Consider the following 22,714-nt stretch of genomic DNA (forward strand, 5'->3'; position numbering starts at 1 on the left):
CTTTTTCAAGTGTTGTCTCTATATGAAATCCATATAGGTAAAATAAATAAAGGTACAGAAGGCATAGTCGGGGTTTGACGTCTACAGATTTATTTCAGAAGTTGTCTAATGAACGGAAGAGCCACAAATGCATGAGGAATAGTGAATAGCTGTATTTAAATGCCACTATTAAGATCTTCTGATAATGCGTCCTGAGAAACAAAAATAATTTTAGGAGGAAGAACACTTAAAATAAAGAATCACAATGTTCAAGCAGTCGCGTTGACCTTGTGCTACACAAAGGGAGATGCGACTACTAAGTAAGATTTATCAAGTCCAACAAGACCACCTTGCTTGGCCCTGCATGGCTTGATAAATATAGCGTAACACAACGCAGCTCAAATCGCTGCGTTGCATTACTCTACCCTGGCAGGAGTTCCATTGGTGAAGCATGGGTGTTCCCACACACCTACCCATGGATTTTGCTGTATTCATATATTTATAATTACTGCTAGACCTGGTAATGCATTAAAATGCTACGCCTTCCCGGTTGAGGTGTAACAAGGAGAAATATCTTTATTTCTCCTATTTATTCCCTTTTTGCAGCACTCATAGAAATAGGAAAATGCATCAGAGGATTGTTTTTGTGCAGGAAGGTTCCCCTTCCTGCACAAAAACAGTCTAGCATACAACACAGGCAACCTTGCACCATGGTGCAAGGGGGCCTGTATTTATGTTAGGTAGCACATTGTGTGCCAATGCAAGAAAAAGACAAACATGCACTGTACAATGTATAATAGAGCGCTTTCCTGCATTTTCCCTATCACACAGCGAAGTAAGGTGGTTTGCTGAGCTGCTTGATTTATTGATAAATGTGTCCCCAAGTTTAGAAAAAGTTGTGATCATTTCCTTCCATTTTAATACAGAATGATAGCCTGCTGACCTAGGCCTGTACCAGTTGCTAAAGGCATTGCATCTGAGTTATGGGCCCAGCCACAGACGAATGAATTGGACTTTAATAACCAGGCCAACCTAATAAAAAAAGGGCTGTAAGCCTACTAAATTATTCCGCCTGCTCATGGTAGAATGATATGAATGAAAAAACAGAGAAAAAGGAAGGCAAACATTAACATGTTGGAGCAGAAAACCTAAAGCAGCTACTATTGACTCTGAGCCACTCCATTGTCTTCAGTGGAAGTCTCAGCATTCCAGTTTAATATAAACACTTCAAGAGCATCGACGTTCATGTCCATAAGGATGTTACCTTTGTTTGCTAATGACATTGAGAGCTTGAAATTAATTTCTGTAATAGAAATATCACAAACATACACTCCTTTCATAATAACTTAGATTTCATTATTCATAATAATAGCTTAATGAAAAGTTATTTAACGATGTAACATTTGAAGGTAGAACAGATTTCTTCATGTGAACAGCTTATTCCCTGGGAAGCAGGCAAATTAAGTTGAAAAACCTGCACACTATTAAAAGTTTCAAAATAATCAAGGCAAAACTCCAGAATGTATTGCCATTTTGATAATCCTTAAGAGAGGAATTGGACTATTGTGCTATTTAAGTCCTCATATTGCAGCTTTATGTCATTTTTTCTGTATAACATTTTAATTGCATTCTGTACTTAACTAGCTCATAAAATACAAGTCAACTTTGACACTTTTCAATAGACTTCAGTCTATGAGAAATCATGGGCAGAATGTCAGTACATGCAAATCTAGATCAGGATTAGTAATTTAACACCGCATGACTCTTAAACTGCCTCTACCCCAGTGGGATTCCCTGACATTCCATCCAGTTTCCCCAATTTTTCTGGTGTTTTTGGATACCCCCATGAATACTAGAAATTCTAACAGGTTGCACGTTTCCATTTCTGCTTTCCAATTGGCAATGTCTGGGGCTTCTGGTCTCCGCCAGTGTTGGTCAGTGTCTCGAAAGTCTGTGCCTAAACGAGCATTGTCAAATCGATTGAATCCATTATATTCTAGAATGTTTAATGTGGCCATTTGGGGAATGAGGATAAGGCAATTGAGTATTAAACAAGGCCAATTTCTACTCCTTCCCAGAATTTTCCAGTGATGCTACCGTTCCATATAGCATAAAGAAAGCCCCCCTCTTCTGTTTGAAATTTGATACACCGTGGTGAGGGCTTTCTGGCTTTCTTTCACAGCTGTTTCTTGGTATAATAGGGGTGCCGCTGCGCAGAGTTGGTTGTGGCCAGTGTATCGAGGCAGCAGAAAAACGTGGGGCATTCTTCATGGAGTATCAGCTTGATTCGACCGGGTGAAAACACTTCCAGCACAGCGCCCTGACTGCGAGCGGCGCTCTCCTCGCGTGGAAGTTTTACCAGCATACCTGAGGGGGACTGCAAATCCCAAGACTCCCCTCTGGCCAAGCACACCTGGCCCGGACCTCCACCACGCCCACAGGTCCAGGCGCGATATATGCGTCATACATCCCCGCGTCGCGGGAGCGCCGGGCTAAGCCCGGGCAAAGGGCGGGCCGTCTGTGGCCGTCCAGGGACGTCAAGGGACGGGACGGACCCACCCCCTAACGCTCACTTAAAGATCATTCTGCATGACAATCTATAAACTGTGAGTAAATACCCCTGCCATACAAAATGTCTTTGAGTCCCATTGAAGGAGCAGTGACTTCAAAAAAAGGAGGGTGCAGGAAAACACTTGATAGTTATTTCTTGAGAGCAACTAAAGATGCGGCCATTGAAAAAGAGTCCATGCTGGCAGAACGTCGAGCAGAGCGGCGACGCTCAGTGGAGTCTATTAAAAATAAATGTTCATCCTTGAGTTTAATACAGTCTGCTAGCATACTGTCCTCGAGTCACCATTCCGAGATAGAGATTCTGGACACAGCACGCAGCGACAGCATCCCACTGCTCTTGAGAGATACTGTCGCTTCTCCACTCCTCGAAAGGTCTAAAGAGGAAACACACATAATTACCCCCCCACCCACTCCTCGGTTTGCGAGTATAGTAGTGGAAGACCTAATTGAATCACAGGTTCCTGTAGTTGAGGTCACACGAAATAAGGCCATAAGCGCTACCAGATCTCGAGCAAAAGGCTCACCACCCAGAAAAAGGAGAAGGAAGGGGAAAGTCCCACCAAATAATAAGGACAGCCATGCTGACTCAGGCAAATCTTCTGATAACAATCTGCCACCCTCAGTTAAAACTCCAGGCCTGTTTAGCTCAGAACAGGGCACTACCCCAGAGATAGCTAGTGCCGCGTTAGCGGGAACCCTCAAACAGTTACTTAGATCCTTTACATTATCACTGACCGAGAGATTAAAGAGAATTGAAACCTGGTTGGGGATTTTAGAACAGGCTATAGGCAAAAACACAGGACTAATTGAGAGTATGGCTAAGTCCGCCCAAGCACCCCCATTTGCTTCACCTGCTGTAGTATCATTATCCAAGGGCTCAGCTCAAAAAACTACAGCAGATAACAATTTAACTATAGCCAAACCCCAGAAGCAGCCATCATCCAATAATATACACCATCTAACTAAAAGTAAGATCAGTAAGATGCAGGAGGTGGTGAAACAACCACTATTAGCAAAGGGTTCAACTAATCTAGGGAATAAAAGTCAAGACAGGGTAGCAAAACCCACGAGGTGCCCAGATTTACCTTCTGAAGCTGTCCCGTTGGTGGTGGTTCTAAGGGGAGTCCCCAGTTTAGAAGAGGGAAAGAAAGAAGGATATTTTCAACTAAAAAATAAAGTCGTACATTGGCTTAAACACAATCGTCCCTTACCCCCTAATATTAACGGTAATATCCTGCATGTGCGTCGAGCCCCTTGGATGGGTAAGCGTAAAAAGGATACTAAGGGGGACATTATTATAATTAATTTTAGTGATCCCAGAGCAGTCACACACATCCTAGACTGGCCCTCTGAATATGGTTCCAGCTCTATAACAGCTTGTGAGCTGACCTACTTCTATCCAAGACCCCCCAAGCTTCCTAATGTTAAGCCAAGATCTCTAATGGGTAATTGGGACTATCGTCCCGTTGCTCTTAGAAATCGCTATGAGGCCCTGTCAGGCTTGGAAGGCGTGGATTGACTTTACCGTAAGGGCTTTGAACTGGCCTGTGGTGAAAGTTCGATCGACTTATTCGATCCAAACTCTGTTAAGAATGCCATCCGTAATAGTTTGGAGCCCTCTCCTAATAACTCCCTGTCAGAAGCTACAGCTACTGACCAGCTGGAGAATTGTCCCGGGGATACACGGTCATCTCTGGATGTTTCCCCTATCTCTGCACAGAATCTTTCTTGTGTGCAGATTTTCACAAAGTCTACCGGGAAGGAGGGGTGAAATAACGAGGTACATCACACTGGTTACGTTCCGGTAAATAGTAAAGGATCACAGGACAAGCTGTTGGTTCCACGGATCACAACAGGTAAACAGACAGGGATAGGTTTAAGGATTTCCTTCTGGAATATAGCTGGCCTTCGTGGGAAGATTAATAATTGCATCTGGGAAAACTTTATTAAAGATATAGACATATTGTGTCTCCAAGAGACTTGGTCCTTGGAGGAAATTCGTCTAGAAGGCTTTATAACCTATCACGTGCCTGCAGATCCCTCCAGCAATGGGAGGTCCAAAGGGGGGCTCTGTGTATATGTGTCCAATCTCCTTGAAGTGGTATCAATTGGCACGGTGAGTTCGTGTAGCCAATACCAAATTGTGGTATTACAAGTCTCCTCCAAGGTGCAGATAACAATTGTTAACATGTATAATAGTCTAGAAAAGGGTAAAGTAACCAATATGGTACAATCCATTGATGTGGCAATTAGGAGTATGGTGGTAAAATCAGGGATGGATTCGATCCTTATCTGGGGTGGCGATTTTAACCATAACTTGTGCCAACACTTCCAGAGCGGATGTGGCGATAACGCCGAAGATGAAACTGAGTTTCAACCACATTTTGTCCATCAAAATGGGGGCGATGCGTTTAATGAGATGATGGCCATCCACAACCTGGGATTTGCAAACTTACTTTGGCTACCCCCAGTGGAGTTTAGCCCAACTTTTGTGGGAAGAGGTCATAGTACTCTGATTGACTTCAGAACAATTTCTAACTCCTATGTAACCTGGTTTGCAGATTTTGCAACCAATATCATAGGCCCTCATCCTCCTGGACCTCTCCGCGGCCTTCGACACCGTCTGCCACCGTACCCTAGTACAGCGCCTCAGCAACGTCGGAATCCAGGAGAAGGCACTGGAGTGGATCATCTCCTTCCTCGCCGGAAGGACACAGAGAGTCCGCCTCCCCCCGTTCAGATCGGAGGCCACCGAAGTCATCTGCGGCGTTCCTCAAGGCTTCTCGCTCAGCCCAACACTCTTCAACGTCTACATGAGCCCCCTCGCAGCCATCGCACGCCAGCACAACCTCAACATCATCTCCTACGCCGACGACACCCAGCTGATCCTCTCCCTCACCAACGACCCCACCACCGCCAGAGCCAACCTGCACGAAGGGATGACAGACGTGGCCAAATGGATGTCGAACAGCCACCTGAAACTGAACTCAGACAAGATGGAAGTCCTCATCCTAGGATCCTCACCCTCCGCCTGGGACGACTCCTGGTGGCCCCCCGCCCTGGGCAGCGCACCCAAACCAACAGACCACGCACGCAACCTGGGCTTCATCCTGGACTCCTCCCTCTCCATGACCAGACAAGTCAAAGCCGTCTCCTCGTCGTGCTTCAACATCCTGCGCATGCTACGCAAGATCTTCCGATGGATCCCCTCCGAGACCAGGAAGACGGTCACCCAGGCCCTCGTCACCAGCCGTCTGGACTACGGCAACTCCCTCTACGCCGGAACCACCGCCAAACTCCAGAAGAGACTCCAGCGAATCCAGAACACCTCAGCACGACTCATCCTGGACATCCCCAGCCGCAGCCACATCTCCGGACACCTGAGAGACCTGCACTGGCTCCCGGTCAACAAGAGAATCACCGTCCGGCTCCTCACCCACGCACACAAAGCCCTACACAACCAAGGCCCAGGATACCGCAACAGCCGCCTCAACTTCTACGCTCCCAAACGCCAGCTTCGATCGTCCAGCCACGCCCTCGCCGCCGTCCCCCGCATCCGAAGAGCCACCACAGGAGGAAGGTCCTTTTCCTACCTGGCCGCCAAGACTTGGAACTCCCTTCCAACCCGCCTCCGCCTGACCCAAGACCACCTCGCCTTCAGGAAGCAGCTCAAGACCTGGCTGTTCGATCAGTAGCGGACCCCCCCCAGCGCCTTGAGACCCTCCGGGTGAGTAGCGCGCTATATAAATGCTTTGATTGATTGATTGATTGATTGAATTAGTGACCATCTCCCACTCAGTCTTAGAATACTCCCTAAGGATAAAGCTTGCTCATTGGTGGAAAGGCTGGCCTGGACCTCTCGTTGCACATTGGCCAGTCAAAATGGCTACACACTGAGATGGACACAATGCAATCCTGAGGTAACTAGCTCAAAAATCATTGAGCAAGCTATAATACCCATTACTATATGCCTACAGGAGGAGAGTTCTTATTTGGATACATTAGACTCCTTTGCTTAGATAACAAGGATAATACAAACAAACCTCCAGCGACCAACTAGCAAAAAGAATCATGGAGATAACAGGTGGTTTGACGCATCCTGCACAAAGACTAATTCACAATTGTTAAAAGCACTGCATAAAATTCCAAGAAACAAGGCAGATATAACAAGGTGCAGAAAGGAGTACAATCTAGCAAGGAAGGCACGCAAGCAAAAAATTAAAAATGAAGCATGGGTGAGCTTACACGAAGCCTCACAAAAAAGGGACAGTTCCTTGTTTTGGGCCGCAGTTCGAGCGCCATTCTTTAACCCAGGAGGTCTGGCAAAAATTGAAGTGGCAATACCTGAAAAGTCCTGGATCTCCTTTTTCTCAGAAGTATTCAATCCGGGGGTGGTAAATAATATCGTGGACACCAGAGTATCAACAGGGGAGAGTAAGGATCGTTTTGCCTCCTTGTCCTTATCTATCACTGTTAAAGAAATCTCAGAGGCCATAAATCAAAGCAAGGGAGGCAAAGCGCCGGGAGCGGATGGTATCCCGATTGATCTGTTCAAGTTTAAGAACGAGCTATGGTCCCCGCTCCTTGTACGTGTGCTTGAGGCCAGTTGCAACCTGGGTTTCATCGATACATGGTCAGACTCAATAATTATCCCTTTCTTCGAAAAGGGTGACCGAAATAATCCTTCCTGCTATCGCCCCATATCGCTCCTGGACTATTTTATGAAAGTAACTGGAAGAGTAATCTTGAACAGACTGCAGCAATGGGCTGAAGAATGAGAAATTTTGTCACCTGTTCAATACGGATTTAGGGAAGGTCGGGGCACAGTCGAACAAGTCCTTAATTTCTCATTACTCCAAGGAAAATATACCAAGGCAAAGGATGGAAAAATCTATGCTGTATTTGCAGATCTAAGTGCAGCTTTCGACTGCGTTAATCACAGCCACTTATGGAAAATCCTTGAGGAGATGAAGGTGGACGTGGCCCTAATTTCCTTCCTTAGACAGCTTTATGTGGGTACAAGGGCAAAAGTTAGATTTGGCACTAACGGCGAATGCTCCAAGCCATTCCATGTCCGGCGGGGTGTCAGACAAGGTTGCGTTCTCGTCCCTTTCCTCTTCAACTTATATACAAACGATCTAGAGAAAGAGTTGAAGGAAAGGGTGCGGGACTCCTCCCAGGTTAAACACAATAAAATTGTTTCTCTCCAGTATGCCGATGATGCTGTGGTTATGGCCAGAACTCAAAGAGGTCTACAAACGGCCCTAAATACATATATGAACTTCATGGACATAAGGGGGTTGAAACTTAACGTAAAAAAGACATTTGTAATGACCTGTGGCAGACGCAAGAATGGAGAGTGTCGTCTGTTTGCAGGGAAAGAGAAGATCGCCTCTACCAAAACTTTCTCCTATCTGGGCATTGTCTTAGATGATACAGGTAGCTGGGTCCCTGCAATTAGATCTAGGTCCCTGATGTTCAAACGAGCTACATCGGCCCTGATGTTATTCTCCAAAAAAATGGGGAAAAGACCTGCAGACATCTTACTGAAAATGTATCAGGCAAAGTGTATTAGTACAGCAATTTATGGGGCCGGAGTTTGGGGCATAGCCGATTCAATACTTATGCAGAAGATAGAAAATGCATTTTTAAAATTCATTCTAGCTGTTCCCCAAAGTACACCTAATTTTAACTGTCACGCTGAGCTGGGTATTTGGTACATTAGTGAACTTATCAGCATGCAACCGCTATTGCTGTGGCACCGAGTTTGGACCTCACCCGATCTTGGCCTGAATAGGGATATTATCACTGATTGCACGAGTCTAGACTGGGCAACTAGAATCCCCTGGTTGACTTATATCTGTAAGTTTGCTAACGATTTAGGGAGACCTGAGTTTTATTTCACACCTGAATCACAGTGTAACATTGCTAGGAAGGACTTGAAGCTGCTTTGCTGGAACCATCTGGAAACCTTAAGAGCTGGTGTAGAACTGGTTAAGAAATCTGTGTCTCATCATCAACTTATGCTAGTGACATACTCTATACAACCTTATTTAAATTGGTGTGTAAATGGTTTTGATTTATATTTACTGACAAGGTTTAGGTTTAATATCTTCTTTCGCCTAATAACATTCCCAAATATGAATAACTGGGATAGGAAGCTATGTAGCTGTCCGTGTGACAACACGTCAGTTCAATCAACCCTGCATGCTACCTTTTTCTGTAAATTTTATGTTCAAGAAAGGTTGAGGTGGATTAAACCACTCTTAAAAAAGCATGGAACTTGGAGACAATGCAGGCCGGCCCTACTGTTTCTTTTGTCACTCAATGATGTATACACTGTGGCTGTAATGACAGGCTTTTTAAAAAGTGTACTAAAAAAACGGAAAAGCTTAAATATTCTTTATATTTAATTGTTCTTTTTAATCTTTTTAACGCATTATATGAATTACTGTACGCATTAAATTGAATCTGCTGCTTTTATGATTTTATGTATTTTAAAATCGAATAAAGCTTTTTCATTCATTCAGTGAAGGTATCTCCCCTGGATTAGCTGATGTCTCGGAGGTATGGAGGTCTCAATTGCCGTCCGCATCCTCAAGTGGACCTATATTATATTCGAAGGCCTGTCTGACACCATGGAAGTCTTTCTTGATAAAATTATAGTTGATATATTACAGATGTAGTTGAAGGAAATATATATAGTTAAGTGTAGGTTTACTAATTTTAATGCCACATACGTATGTACTTTCATAATATATAAGTATATCATCAAGATAGATAGATGTGGCGTTAACGACTAGTAATTCTATGCTTACCTTTATGTAATTTTCGGTACAATATTTTTGAATCATGATATTTATGGCCACAGTATTCTGATATACAGCTGTGTTAGTGTCTAACAGACTTGCCTGTTGGCCTGTGTCTACCTACATATTCGTCAAACACAAAACAAGATGCTATACTATGTTAGAAGTCGCAAATACTGAAACTAAAACTGACCTGAGGCGCATTTGTGCTTTGTCCTTTATATTCTTTCATCTTTCAACCTAGCAGAGAAATCTGCATAGGCTCACCCATTTTTTATTTATTCACTCTTGCAATTTTATATAGCACAAACTCACCCCATGGGTGTTGGATCGCTCTTGTATTAGCATGAGTTAGGTTAACTTCCACTTGACTTTTCTTATGTATGGGGAAATTAAGTGATTTGCTTAAAATCACAGGAAGTTGAAGGTCCCCAAGGTCCAAGCCGGCAGGTCTGGCCATAACGCCACATCATATCCCACTGTGCTGGTACTAATTTTACTTTGGTCCTCCTGATACTCTTGAACATCAGAAAGTTTTTTTTGTTTTTTTGTGTGTTATTTCTTCCTTACCAATAGAACTTTTTCGCGCTGTTAACCTATTTTTCACAACTGTAGCGCATGATTGTGCAATCAAATGCAAGAAAGCTAGATGATTGGCGTCTGAAAACTTTTCAGAGCAATTCCAGGCAATCCGAATCTGATTTATTTGTGAACATTAGAAAAAACAGCTAATCTGAATGCTTCTAGAGGCAATGTTGACAAACATCGAATGGCTGTTCACCTAAACACACACACATGTAGAACTACAATACAATATTTTGCTTATAACGTTAAAACAGCTGAATGGGAATACAACAAATCAATGAAAGACATTGATGAAAATAGCAAATAAACCTAGCACCACCAGCCTATTTAAATTGGTTTATTTCCAGTCCGTTGCTTTACTGTTTTTGTTGAAAAATATGCATAGAGGAATTTCCCCTGCACCCGTCTGAGCGCCAAACCATGGCGCTCAGACCAATCACAATGATGCATTGCAGCATTGTGATTGGCTCGGGAGAGCCTGCTGCCCAAGTGCATCCTTCTGCTGCTGTCGGCCGGTCCTGGCACCGGAAGATGAAGAGGACAGAGTAGTGGCGACCATCGTCAGTTTCAGGTAAGTTAATTTTTTTTCTCATATCGACCCCTTCAGACCAACCACCCCCGTCTGGTACCGGCCGTTATTGGACTTGTGGGGGTTTTTATGGTCGGGCTTGATAGCGCAGCTGTCACCAGACAATTATGTGAGTACCACTAGAGAAATGATTTGACTCCATTCACGTGATAGGAGCTAGGAGTACATGTTTTGATTGGGCAGCAGTTATCTGCTTCTGCAAAAAAAGTGCTTGATCTCCATCATCGGCGATCATTTTGGTCATTTATCCAGCAGGCTGAGCTTGAATTTTCAGGGGCACACATGATATTGGAATGCTGTAAACGTGTCTTAGATAAGTAGATCATTTATGGTGTTTGTCTTTCTCTGTCAGCAGCACAGACGGAAGGAGGGCAGTCATTAACCTACATGGATTTTTAGGTCTGGCTTAGCAGTGCATCTGTCACCTGACTTTTTAACTTATACCATATAATTCTAAAGAACTTTTCTTCTATACAAGTACATATGATGTTTACTTGTAATGCTTCAAAATATCATAAAACATTCCTTTAAAGCCAGACCTATTGGCATTGCAAGGAGAAAATGGATCAAGCCTCTATGTAACATTCTTGGTGTAGGATCTTGCAGGGAGGCCTTTAGAATTGTCAAATCTGACACTAGGAGATTGATTGTTTTTTGTATCAGTAGATTCCTACTTTCTATAAATTATATCCGTAAAAGGAATGGTTGTAAATTATAAAATTGGTCTATTGTAGTACAAATGATATTTTGATTTTAATACCTCTCCCGTATATGTTTTAAATTATGTATTTAATAGCTTATTAATAAGACTCCTACCCCTCCCTTTATTTGCATTTTATATGGTGAATAGACTTTATTTTGAGTAATTATGAAAATGATTTTATTATGGACTGTTGATCTATGTATCTTTTATGACTCAATTGATGTCGAAATGAAGATGAAATGAATGAATGAATATTGGCATTGCCAATGCTTTGTCTATAGAGTGTTGTATCAAAATTATCTATCACCTTTGTAATACTCTACCGGCCAGAAATAAAGAGCAGTTATTGACACAGGCTACTTTGTACTTTAACATATCTGGTCACTGTTAGACCTGGGATCTTTTGCCGTGTTTCCCCTGTCTTTTTGCTTTCTGACCTCCCAGTTTTTACTCTGTTTTTGCTAGTTTAGTGTCTCTGAGCACTTTCTCACTGCTTTTTAGTGTTAAAGTGCAAGAGCTCTCATTGTAAATTATATTATGGATTGGTGTTTCCATGATTGGCATATCCGATTTACTGGTAAGTCCCTAGTAAAGTGCACCAGGAGTGCCAGGCCCTATAAATCAAAGACTGCTAGTTGGCCTGCTGAACTAATTGTGCCACCCACATGAGCAGCCTGTCAAAGGGTTCTAAGACCTGCCACTGCAGTGTCTGTGTACAGTTGCTAATACCATGTCGACTTGGCAAGTGCACCCACTTGCCAAGCCCTAGCCTTCCCTATTACTGCACATAAGTCACCCCTAAGGTAGACCCAAAGTACCCTAATGGGCAGGGTACAGTGTATGTGAAAGGTAGGACATTCCCTGGTGTGTGTGTGACATGTACTGATAGTGAAAAACCTGTGTATTTCATTTTTCACTATTGACAGGCTATCTGTCCCATAGGGTAGATTGGGAGTTTACTTATAACATCTTATAAGCAGAACTTCCCACTGGTATAATATAGGAAGATGGAGTTTAGTATGCTTGAACTAAGAATATAAAGATGTATGTTTTAGTAAAGATTATTTTTATATTATGTGTTTGAAAATACCACTTTTAGGAATTAGGAATTTTCTTGCTTAGCCATCCTGTGTGCCTCTGCTGGTTTGTGGATTGACTGTCTGGCTTTGGAGTGACTGGGGCTGGGAATGTGCATTCTATTCAGACAAGTCAGGGCTAGCTGAATAGACGTGGGCTGCATTTAGAGTCATGGGAGGAGATTTCCTTGCACATGAATGGGCCTGGTCTGCCTTGGACAATGCTTTCTCCACCTCCTGCTGGGAAGCTGGGCCAGAGAGAACCAAACTGGTTTGGACTAAGCACAGAAACACTCTGCCTGAGAGAACCGAGTGAAATGCAGCATAAATAGTGGGGCCCATACCCCACAACTTTAGAACTCGCTGGAATCAAGGAACCTGCCTAGAAGAAGAGCTAGAAGAACTACTAGAAGGAATACTGCCCCACTGCTGTGTTGTTGCTTTGTTGAGTTGGCCTGCAGTTGCTGCTTCTGCATTGGGCAGTGAAAGGACTGGACTGAACTTTCTTAACTTGTGCTGAGTGGGGGGTGCTAGAGGGTGCACTGCGGAACAGCTGCACACTAGTGCTGCTCCGCCAAACGAGGACATTAATCTGCCAAGAACACTCGCTTTTGGTGTCTCCTGACAAGCAATGTGCACAGAATATGGAATCGGATCCACTTCCCAAAGAACATCAGGCGTTGGATGAAAGCAATTCACTACTGCCGCGAAGACATTTAAATCGGCAGGTGAACCCCCTGGCGCAGCAGGCATATCCTAAAATGGAGGCAGGGTGCGCTGAGACGGCTGATTAAAAGAAAACAAGCTGCGATTCCAATAGCAGGGAGCTAACGAATCCGCCAGTGATCGGCTGGAAATCATCATTAGCCGGTGGAGGACAAAAGTGTGAGTACAGGAATACTGGCGGCTTAATCGGAGCGTGTTACGGGCGGAAGCGTGGGCATATTACTGCACGGCCAGAAGCCGGTGGAGCGCGCTCCGAGAAAAGCTGAACCGTAGTGGAATAAGGCCCTTAACAGCAACCGATGCAATGTGTTGCGAAGGGATAAAGGTCTGATTGATCAGGGACGATAGGCTATGCCTTCATAACTGAGCTGGCATAAGATCAGACATCACCAGAGACTCTGAGGCAAAGACTGACGACCTGTAGGGAAGTATACCGCCGTCCTCTGATCAGCGTGATACGCCAGAGCGGGTGCCGAGAGGGTGGCTGCACACGGCAAGTTAACAGTGGGGTACACTGGCTGTGCGTGGTTACAATGTCCCCAGAAGTGCAAACCACAATTTGAATTTGCATGGCGCAGTACCATAGTTTATTAGCAAGGCGAGAGGAAAAAATGTCAATCATCACACGCTTCAGGTGTAAACAGTGAGCCCTACTGCCTGTCCCTGCTCCTGTGTGCTGTGCTAGGGCTCCACTTCTCCCGTGTGAAGGATGCAACACGGGTGGCCGCTCACCGTGATCTGTCGTGCTGCGAACCCAGAGACTGTAAACCAGGGCACCCATAGACTGCGTGCAGCAGCAAAATAGAGTGCGTGGCCTTCCCGGAATACAAGCACTCTGTGTTGTAGACTGCACATGCTGTATTGATCTTTTCTGGCAGCTGTACTGGGTTGTACAAAACTCGCCACATATCTGAAAACCAGTAAACACCAATTTAAGCTGAACTTGCAGAGAACTGATATCCTGGGTAAAAGTCGTCACCTCAGCTATCTCACATACAAATAGGCAATATTTCCACTGCACTCCACTACTGCCAAAATAAGTGTGTAATATAAAATCAAATATCTCACAAGAACTGCACACCCCAAATGCATCTTAACCACACTCAATACCAACGGGATGCCAGGGACATGGGCAAACCTGACAGGCAGCAATCAAAACTCTCCTTTGACACCCGCCGCACGCCAAAACCAGCAACGGCACACTCAGACACTGAATTAGATGCGGACAAAACCTGTCAATCGAATATGGATGCCGCCTTGCAAGCAATGCAAGCAAGTCTACAAGCAATCAACGGCAAACTTGACGCTTACAGAGAGAGTGGATAATATATCGGCCAAACTCTATAAGCAGGGAGAGAGACTAAATGAAGCAGAAGTGCACATATCAGCAGTTGAAGATGAATCCACCACAATGACACGCAAATGTGCAGAGATAGAAAAAATACTGGAGATGATCAAACAAAATAATGAAGATTTGGAAGCGAGCTCTCGCTGCAATAATGTGCGCATTATGGGGATTCCAGAGAGCACCGACACAGGACGACTAGAAACATACATAGAGACTATGCTGCTGGATATTTTCAGAGTGGAAAACTTCTCCTCAGTGCTTAATGTTGAAAGAGCCCATAGATCGTTGGTGACTGCGCAAGTACCGGGCACCCCGGCATGACCCATCATATCACGCGTTCTAAATTACAGAGATAGAGATGCGATACTATGAATGGCGAGAGAAAAGCAACAAATATCTTACCAAGGCAATGCTGTCTCTTTTTATCCTGATTTTACAATGTCTGTGCAGGCGGCATGGAAAGAATTCAATCCCGTCAAAAAGAAACTGAGAGAAATCGGAGTTGAATATGCAATGCTATATCCAGCACGGTTACGCATAACCTATGATGGATGCACACAAATTGTAACTACACCACGTGCAGCACAGGAATTCATAAAAAAGACTCTCTTGAGACGTAAAATACAAAGCAATAGAACCACGGATCCTAAATCAGACTAATAAGCTTGCTACAGGTGGTAATGTATACAATGTGCCTTATTACTTCAGGAACGGTTGTGTATATTTGTAATTTTGATTCTCTATGTAGTAACTCTGGGTCAAAACGTGGAAAACACACATGTTAAATCAGACCTATTGTATTGTAAAACACACAGGCCCTAGCCGATTAGCAGTGCCATAGCCCCCTGTGAAATGTAGTAGAATATGGTGCTCGTCATTAGGTATAAGCTTGTATTACTTGAGCATGTTTCTCTATGGCTTACCAAGACCCTCAACGCGCTACGCTAGTTCAGGTTTGAAATGTAAATGTATACATGGGACTACATTCCCGCAATACTTTGATAAACTGAGGTAGCGTGCAAATGAGAGTGATTCACCAAGTTAAACAGGTACTCCCCGACCACACTCGTATGCACGAGTGTAGATGTGAGCACTCAGCGACCCCCCTGTGGGTGCTTCCGGCAACTGTTAGTGCAATGTTACTGTTGTTAAATTGGGTATGTCTTCGGCATGATTGGGATGCTGAAGTGGGTGGGGGTTTAGGGGTAAAGTTTGTGTTTTTCACAGGCTTGCGCAGCGCGTCTACAACAGGTTGAAGAATGTAAATTGCAGAAACTGGATTGTAATGTTGTTGATGTACTATGTTGCAAATTGTGTTTACATGTCACCTGATTCAGTATACTTAGAGTTAGAGTATCAACACTAAATTGAAATCTTTGCAAGTACGTCTATTTTTCCGGAATATTAGAGGCCTAAACAATCCCCCAAAAATTAGACAAATGTTTGCATATTTGGATAGGCAACGTATTAACATAGTGATGTTACAAGAGGCACACCTTGCAAAAACTAGTAAAAACCCTCTGGGTAAGAAATGGGCTGAGACGGTGAAAAGGTCCTCGTATTACACCTATGCCAGAGGGGTCCTTATACTGGTGAGGAAAGGAGTACAATTCCAAGTAGCCCAAACCATAACGGATGACATGGGTTGATATATTATCGTCACAGGCCATATTCGGTGACATCGTATAGGTCTGATCAACACATATGGCCCAGACATAGACGACCCCGGGTTCTTTCAAACTATATGGTGGCAAACTAGAGAGCTACCGGACATGGCATTGCTTTGGGGTGGAGATCTAAACTTGGCACACGATGAGGAGTTAGACAGATCCGGCAGTACCAAAGAGCCTCATAAAAGGGCGGTGCAGAGTGTTGTAGATGGAATGTTTGAATTTAACATGCTAGATGTATGGCACCTGGGAAACCCACAACATATGGCAGCAACACACCACTCCACCATACATAATAGTTGGCCATGAATTGACTACTGGCTTGCGACTGAGAAGGTGACCATGTGGGCAAAGGATGTATAACACTCGCAAAAACATTATCATACCACAAACCAGTTCTATTGGTCATTTGAGCCTCCCATTTATATACCACCACCATATGTATGAAGATTTAATGCAAATGCATTGCTAGATCCCTTATACAATGCCTCCATAAGACAAGTAATTGAGGAATACTTCTTATTAAACAAACCCTCAGTAGACGATCCTAGCCTTTTATGGGAGGCCTTCAAAGCTACTATACGTGGAGTGTGCATAAGCACTAACGCAGGCATACTGAAAAATATTAGGCAACTACTCACCCAACGTGAAGCCAAACGGAGAGCCCTAGAACAAGAGTATGAACGGACTCACAATACAGCCATATTCAGGGGACATTAGAAATATAATGTCTGAATACCAACATTTTGCTGAAGATGAACTTAAATATATTTTAAAAAGAAGAATTGCTAGAACATATGGGGAAGGGGGTAGACCGGGACGTGCATTAGCTAACAGAATATGTACAGAACGTGCAACACATGCAGTAAATAAAATTAGAGATCGGCACAGCACTATAGCACAGATGGAATACTGAAGGCCTTCATGGATACATATGGTGACTTATATAATACTCAAAACACAACAGACACAAGAAATTCTAAAATATCTGGAAGATATCGCAATAGCGTGTTTATCGGATAACCAAAGGGTATATTCATCACAGGCGATAACAGTAGAAGAAATAACAGAAGTAATTAAAACACTGCCCAATGGGAAAGCCCCTGGCCCAGACGGCTTCACAGGAGAAGTTTATCAGGAACTAGCTTACCCGTCGCGCATTGCTGCGATCTCCGAAGAAAGGAAATTCAAGGAAACTCATTATGATCACATTCAATTTACATTGTGTCATTTTTATCGAAACATATTCATTTTAATATGGAAAACATTTAAAAGTGTTGTTTTAATTCTATTTATTTATTCGAGTGCTTGTGGATACACGATTTTTTGTTTTTCCATCTGGTGCGTACATCAGTATTCGAAAGATTATGAGGGTCCTGGGGGGCGGATATTTAAAAATAAAATTATGCCAGAAACCTTCGCGGGGTGTTCTCATCAACTTCCCAAAGTTTCCTGGCGATCGGATGAATGCTGTTTTAATTTTATTTATTTATTCGAGTGCTTGTGGATACACAATTTGTTGTTTTACCGTCTGGTGCGTACATCAGTATTCGAAAGATTATGAGTGCCCTGGGGAGCCGAGATTTAAAAATTTTTTATACCAGAAACGTTCGCGGGAGTGTACTCAACAACTTCCCAAAGTTTCATGGCGATCAGTTGAATGGAGTAGTAATGCATAAAGGACAAACAGACAGACAGACATGACCCTTCATTTGGTGGAAATGTATGGTGATGCACACGAGAAACAAATACTGCCACCAACATTGAGAGAAGCGATGATAATAGCTCTATTGAAACGAGAGAAAGAACCGGAACTCTGTGAATTATACAGACCCCTTTCAATAATAAACACGGACACAAAAATACTTGTTAAACTAATAGCCATACGTCTGCAACCATTGATGACTTATATTATACTACCAGACCAATCAGGGTTTATACCTCACCGCTACAACCCATAATAATCGTTCCCTATTTGCACTATCGCATCAATTAAACCAAGAATTGCAGGCAGCTGCGGTTTTATTAGACGCAACCAGAGCATTCGACTCCGTCAAATGGATATATATGTTCACAGCACTCCAAAAAATGGGTTTGCCTCCAATCTTTCTTACATGGATCAAAATCTTATATAGGGCGCCAGAGGCGAGAATAAAGGTGACCCAACATGTCTCAAACATGATACCAATCACACGAGGAACGCCCCTTCTGTTCGCCATCGCCTTAGAACCACTGGTGTGAAAAATTCGGCACTGTCATGAACATACACCCCTGCAATTTCCCCAACGTCCCTTGAGTAAATGATTAAATATGCTGATGACATGGTACTATACGTTCGAGACCCCAGTACTAATTTACCACCCGAATTAAGAGAATATCTTAAATTTGGTGGATATTCTGGCCTTCAAATAAATTGGAGCAAGTCAAATATCATTCCCTTAACTGAAATAACTAACCCATGCGTGATAGAATTTATGTTGGAATGGCAGAATGACCAGATTAAATACCTAGGGATTTGGTACCATTGGGACCCTGAAGTAGTCATATGGGCAAACTATGGCACAGATATTTCTAAATTGAACGAAAAAGTGGACAGATGGATCCAACTACCATTAGCACTGGCAGACAGAGCAGCAATAGTTAAAATGGTCATATTGCCCAAAATTCTCTACCTCTTTAATAATATCCCCATAGTACCACCAGCAGCAGTATTTAGTAGATTATCGTCCACATTAACTAGACTTATCGGGCCAGTAAGCAAGCCCGGATTGAGATGCGAGCCTTCACACTGCCTTACTCAAGAAGTGGATTTAAAGTACCAGACTTTCTCCTATACTATTTATGTGCACAAGTGGGGACGCACATCCAATCCCATTACTCAACATACTGCCATACCAGCGTGGCCATGTGGCTAAACAGGAAATTAATAAAATTCGCACTACGAACTTAGCGTGGCAGCGAATGAGGAAACTAGCACATACAGTTCCATTATACTTACCAGCATTGCCACTACAACACCATCCAGCTCTATCAGTGACCGAGAAAAAAGTTGGAATGGAGTTATTACAATGGGTGAGAATAGACCAAATGGAAGATCTGTATAAAGAAGGTACTTTTACATAGTTACAGAGGTGCTTCAATATATCCGTAATCAAACCCTCCTATTCAAGTTTACATATCACGATTATGAAGTGCGATAAAACATCTATACCTCATGTTCCCTGCTGAACCGCCTGTGTTATAAGCATTGCAAATGATTATTACGACTCCCCATAATATACATCTTGTCACAAAACTATATGCTCTCCTGCAAGAAGATATAAACAGCACCACGACTAAAGCATTAGATAGGTGGAACAAAATACTAGACCTACATCTATTGGAAGTAGAATGGAATACCAGCTGCGCACTAACCGATATGCTCACCCCAAATGGGAACCTGCGCATTATACATTATAAATATCTACACCAAACCTATGACACACCATTAAAATTGCATAAATGTGGGCTCCGATCCGACGCACTATGTCAAAGATGTAATACAGATAATGCCGACTTCATACATTTGGTGTGGTCGTGCCCTAACATTAGAGCATATTGGGAAGATATAACAAAGATGTTAAGTAATATGCTGGGAACGAGAATAGAATGCACACCTCGAATATGCTTGTTAAGACTAGTAACAGGATTGCGATCTTTCTAACGTAAATTTTGTGCAATAGCATTGTTAATGGCGAAGAGAAGGGTTTCAATATATTGGGAAAGTAAACACTATCCAAGTAGTAGACAATGGCTTCATGAAATGGCATATTTAAAGACACTCTTAAGATGTATGAGGAGGAATTCCCCACCAGATCTAGGCTAAAAGACTATTGGATAACTCTAACAGACTATTTACATGCGAATTCCAATGTAGGAACGTCAACTACTGCGTGTAACGATATGTAATGGATGTAAATATTGTAAAATCTGTACTGTGTGGTGTCGGTAATCACTGCCAGTGCTATAGATTGTAACACTCCATTCATCTTGCTTTGCATTTGTGAATTGTCGTTTGTAAGCCTGTACTGTTACTGTACTCTGTTTTTGCTATTTGATTCTAATACAATAAAAAATAAAAATGTTAAAACTTGTGCTGAGTATGAACCTGAACTTGCCTCCTGTTCACGAAGTCTCAGGGACAGCAAAGTCTTAACTGACCTCTGGGTACCGCTTATGGAACAGTGGGTTTCAGTTGCTACAGATGGAGATGCAAATGGGAAGCCTTTGGTTTTGCTTTACTGATCGATTAAATATTTTCCTGCTAGATTAAAAACCACAGCCTAATATGGGATTCATGGGGAATTGTAAGACTGCAATGATGTCATACATTATTTGTCCCTGCCCCACCTTGATGAACCTAACAATAAAATGCCTTCTTACTCTATGAACCACAAATGGTAATGTACTTGTTTTAAATCCCTAGCACCTGCGAGATGGGGAAACTAGTCTGCACTAATCTCCCATGTGCTGGTAAGTATCTACACAGCTGGAGAATATATTCTAACTGCATGGCACCTCTGGTGTACCCATTTCACTGTTCGCTCATTTCACCCTGTGTGGTCTTTTGCTGTACCGTGTTCACTCTTTGAGAACGATTTTCCATTTATTTTTTCATTTTCTAACAAATCTTTTTTCTCTTTTTTGGCATCGATTTTTTTTTGCAGAGAATCATGTCTCCTATATTTACATAATATATATTATGATAATAATAGTCATCCCATCCCAACCAAGTGTAACTATTGTGCATTGTACAGTGTTTATTTCATTCTGGCATTTGAGGGCCTTCTCCCTTCTAGACTTTCTCACTTCAATACTTCCTCAGCTCTTCCCACAGGTTTATCATTTAAACGTTCTAACATTTTGAGAGCTAGCTGGACTATCTGTAATCTACTGTTAGCTTTCTGGAGACGTGGCTTTCAGAACTAGATGCAATGCTCTTGAAGGTTCCTCGTCAGTGATGTATGCAGTGTTTACATAAACTCCCTTCTTCTGCTGGCTAGAGACACTGCATTAATTTGAAAGAAAGCGAGCAAGAGAAAGGAATAAAGAGGCAGAGAGTATATATAAAACAGTTTTCATTTGTGTCTACTCTGAACCCTTTTGAGAGGGTCAAAGGGCATGCAAGGGTGACCCAACCCAAACCCTGGGGCTTTTGGAGATTTACCCCTGCTGGTCCAGTGCCTGACTTACTATGGGCCCTGATTAAGTGGGTCAAATACTACCCCTTCAGGCCTTGGCTCTCACTGGGGTTCGAGCAGTCCAAGGCTGTTCAGGGGGAGATAGGTGCAAGGTGCTCATTTGCTCATAACTCAAAATACCCACAATAGCCTTAATATCACTGTCCAGTCCAATACATTTTTGGGTAAGAAAAGATTAATTTATCCTGCACACAAACATACAACACTACATATGGCACACAGAATGTGTCTTAAGGCTTGCTCTCTAAAGCTGATCCGGACTGTGTTCTCCTTGTAGGTCCTCTTCCCCCTCCTCCTGCATGCAAACCAACATGACTCTGGTGGATTTATGGAAGCGAACCCACAGGTGCTGTGTTCACTAGCGATGTGCATCAAAGTCTGGATTTAGCCTTGAAATTGTCAGCTCTTTAGACGCGATTCCTCCAAGCTCATGCAAGTCTCTAAAAGGGCATGCAGCATGCTCCAGTCTTACCCAACCATGGCCTTCAGAAGAGTTTGGGGCTGGAGCATCTCAGCCCGTGCTCCAGTGACAAGCAGCTTGCATTGTGTTCTCCCACAGTTGGAGAGTAGCACCCTGAGGCGATCTCAGGCCGCAACAGCTTTTGGGTGCAGTGGCTTCTGATTCATTGCAATTCCTGTAAGTTGGCGGAGCAGCGACAATGCTTCAAGACATCTTCTGACCTTGCTTCCAAGTCCTTCTTCTAGTTGCTATAATTGCAGTTGCAACAGGTGATGGCCCCAGCAGGTTCAGTGACAATTGACAACAGCTCCAAGAGACCCCTCAGTCCCCTTCCGGCATACAAGGTTTCTAGACACGGGCGACAAATCCAATGCTGTCTACTGCACCAAACAACAGCCTGCAACTTCACTGAAGCCCAATGGGGTTGCCGACTTCTGCCAGAGAGCGGATGACTCTCTAGCAACACTGGACCCAAGTGCACTGGGTGCCTCACACTACTAAAAGGGATCCACTCACCAGTATCCTGAAGGACCTCCTTTCCTCCAGGCTGTCTCCTCCTCACTGGTCTTGACAGGCAGGCAGATGTCTGATGCTCCAGGCATAGGGCAGGTGTTCTTGGCTTTGTAGGTGATGGCACCTCACCCACCTGGGAGATTGGCAGACCATGACAGAAAATCAGTACCAAGGGTCAGATATCCATGGAGCTGGGACACTCAGGGCAGGGGTGTGTGTCCATTACCATGCAGGTGACTTTTCCATCTCAACAATTCGTGAATGTGTTTCAGTGAGTTTGTGTAGCTGAACATGTGACTGTGTAAATGTCTTTATCTACTTGAGCGTGTCTGTGTTTGTGAGTGTGCCTATGCAAGTGAATGAGAGAACGTGTGGATGCTTTTGCATATGTTTGTTGAATGATTCAATTACTTACAGAGAATCCTTATTATTGGAGGAGCAGAAA

The 22,714-nt window shown here is 43.3% G+C and overlaps 1 protein-coding gene across 1 annotated transcript in view; it reads left to right on the forward strand.

Annotated features, from left to right (window-relative positions):
- Nucleotides 1-22,714, forward strand: part of LOC144784018 (SCO-spondin-like) — a 1,726,865-nt gene that overhangs the window by 985,296 nt on the left and 718,855 nt on the right. The window contains exon 79 of the mRNA XM_078662721.1: nt 20,522-20,568. Within this exon, the coding sequence (XP_078518847.1) occupies nt 20,522-20,568 (47 nt within the window). The remainder of the gene's footprint in view (nt 1-20,521; nt 20,569-22,714) is intronic.

Source organism: Lissotriton helveticus, chromosome 10 (assembly GCF_964261635.1).
Source record: "Lissotriton helveticus chromosome 10, aLisHel1.1, whole genome shotgun sequence".
NCBI lineage: Eukaryota > Metazoa > Chordata > Amphibia > Caudata > Salamandridae > Lissotriton > Lissotriton helveticus.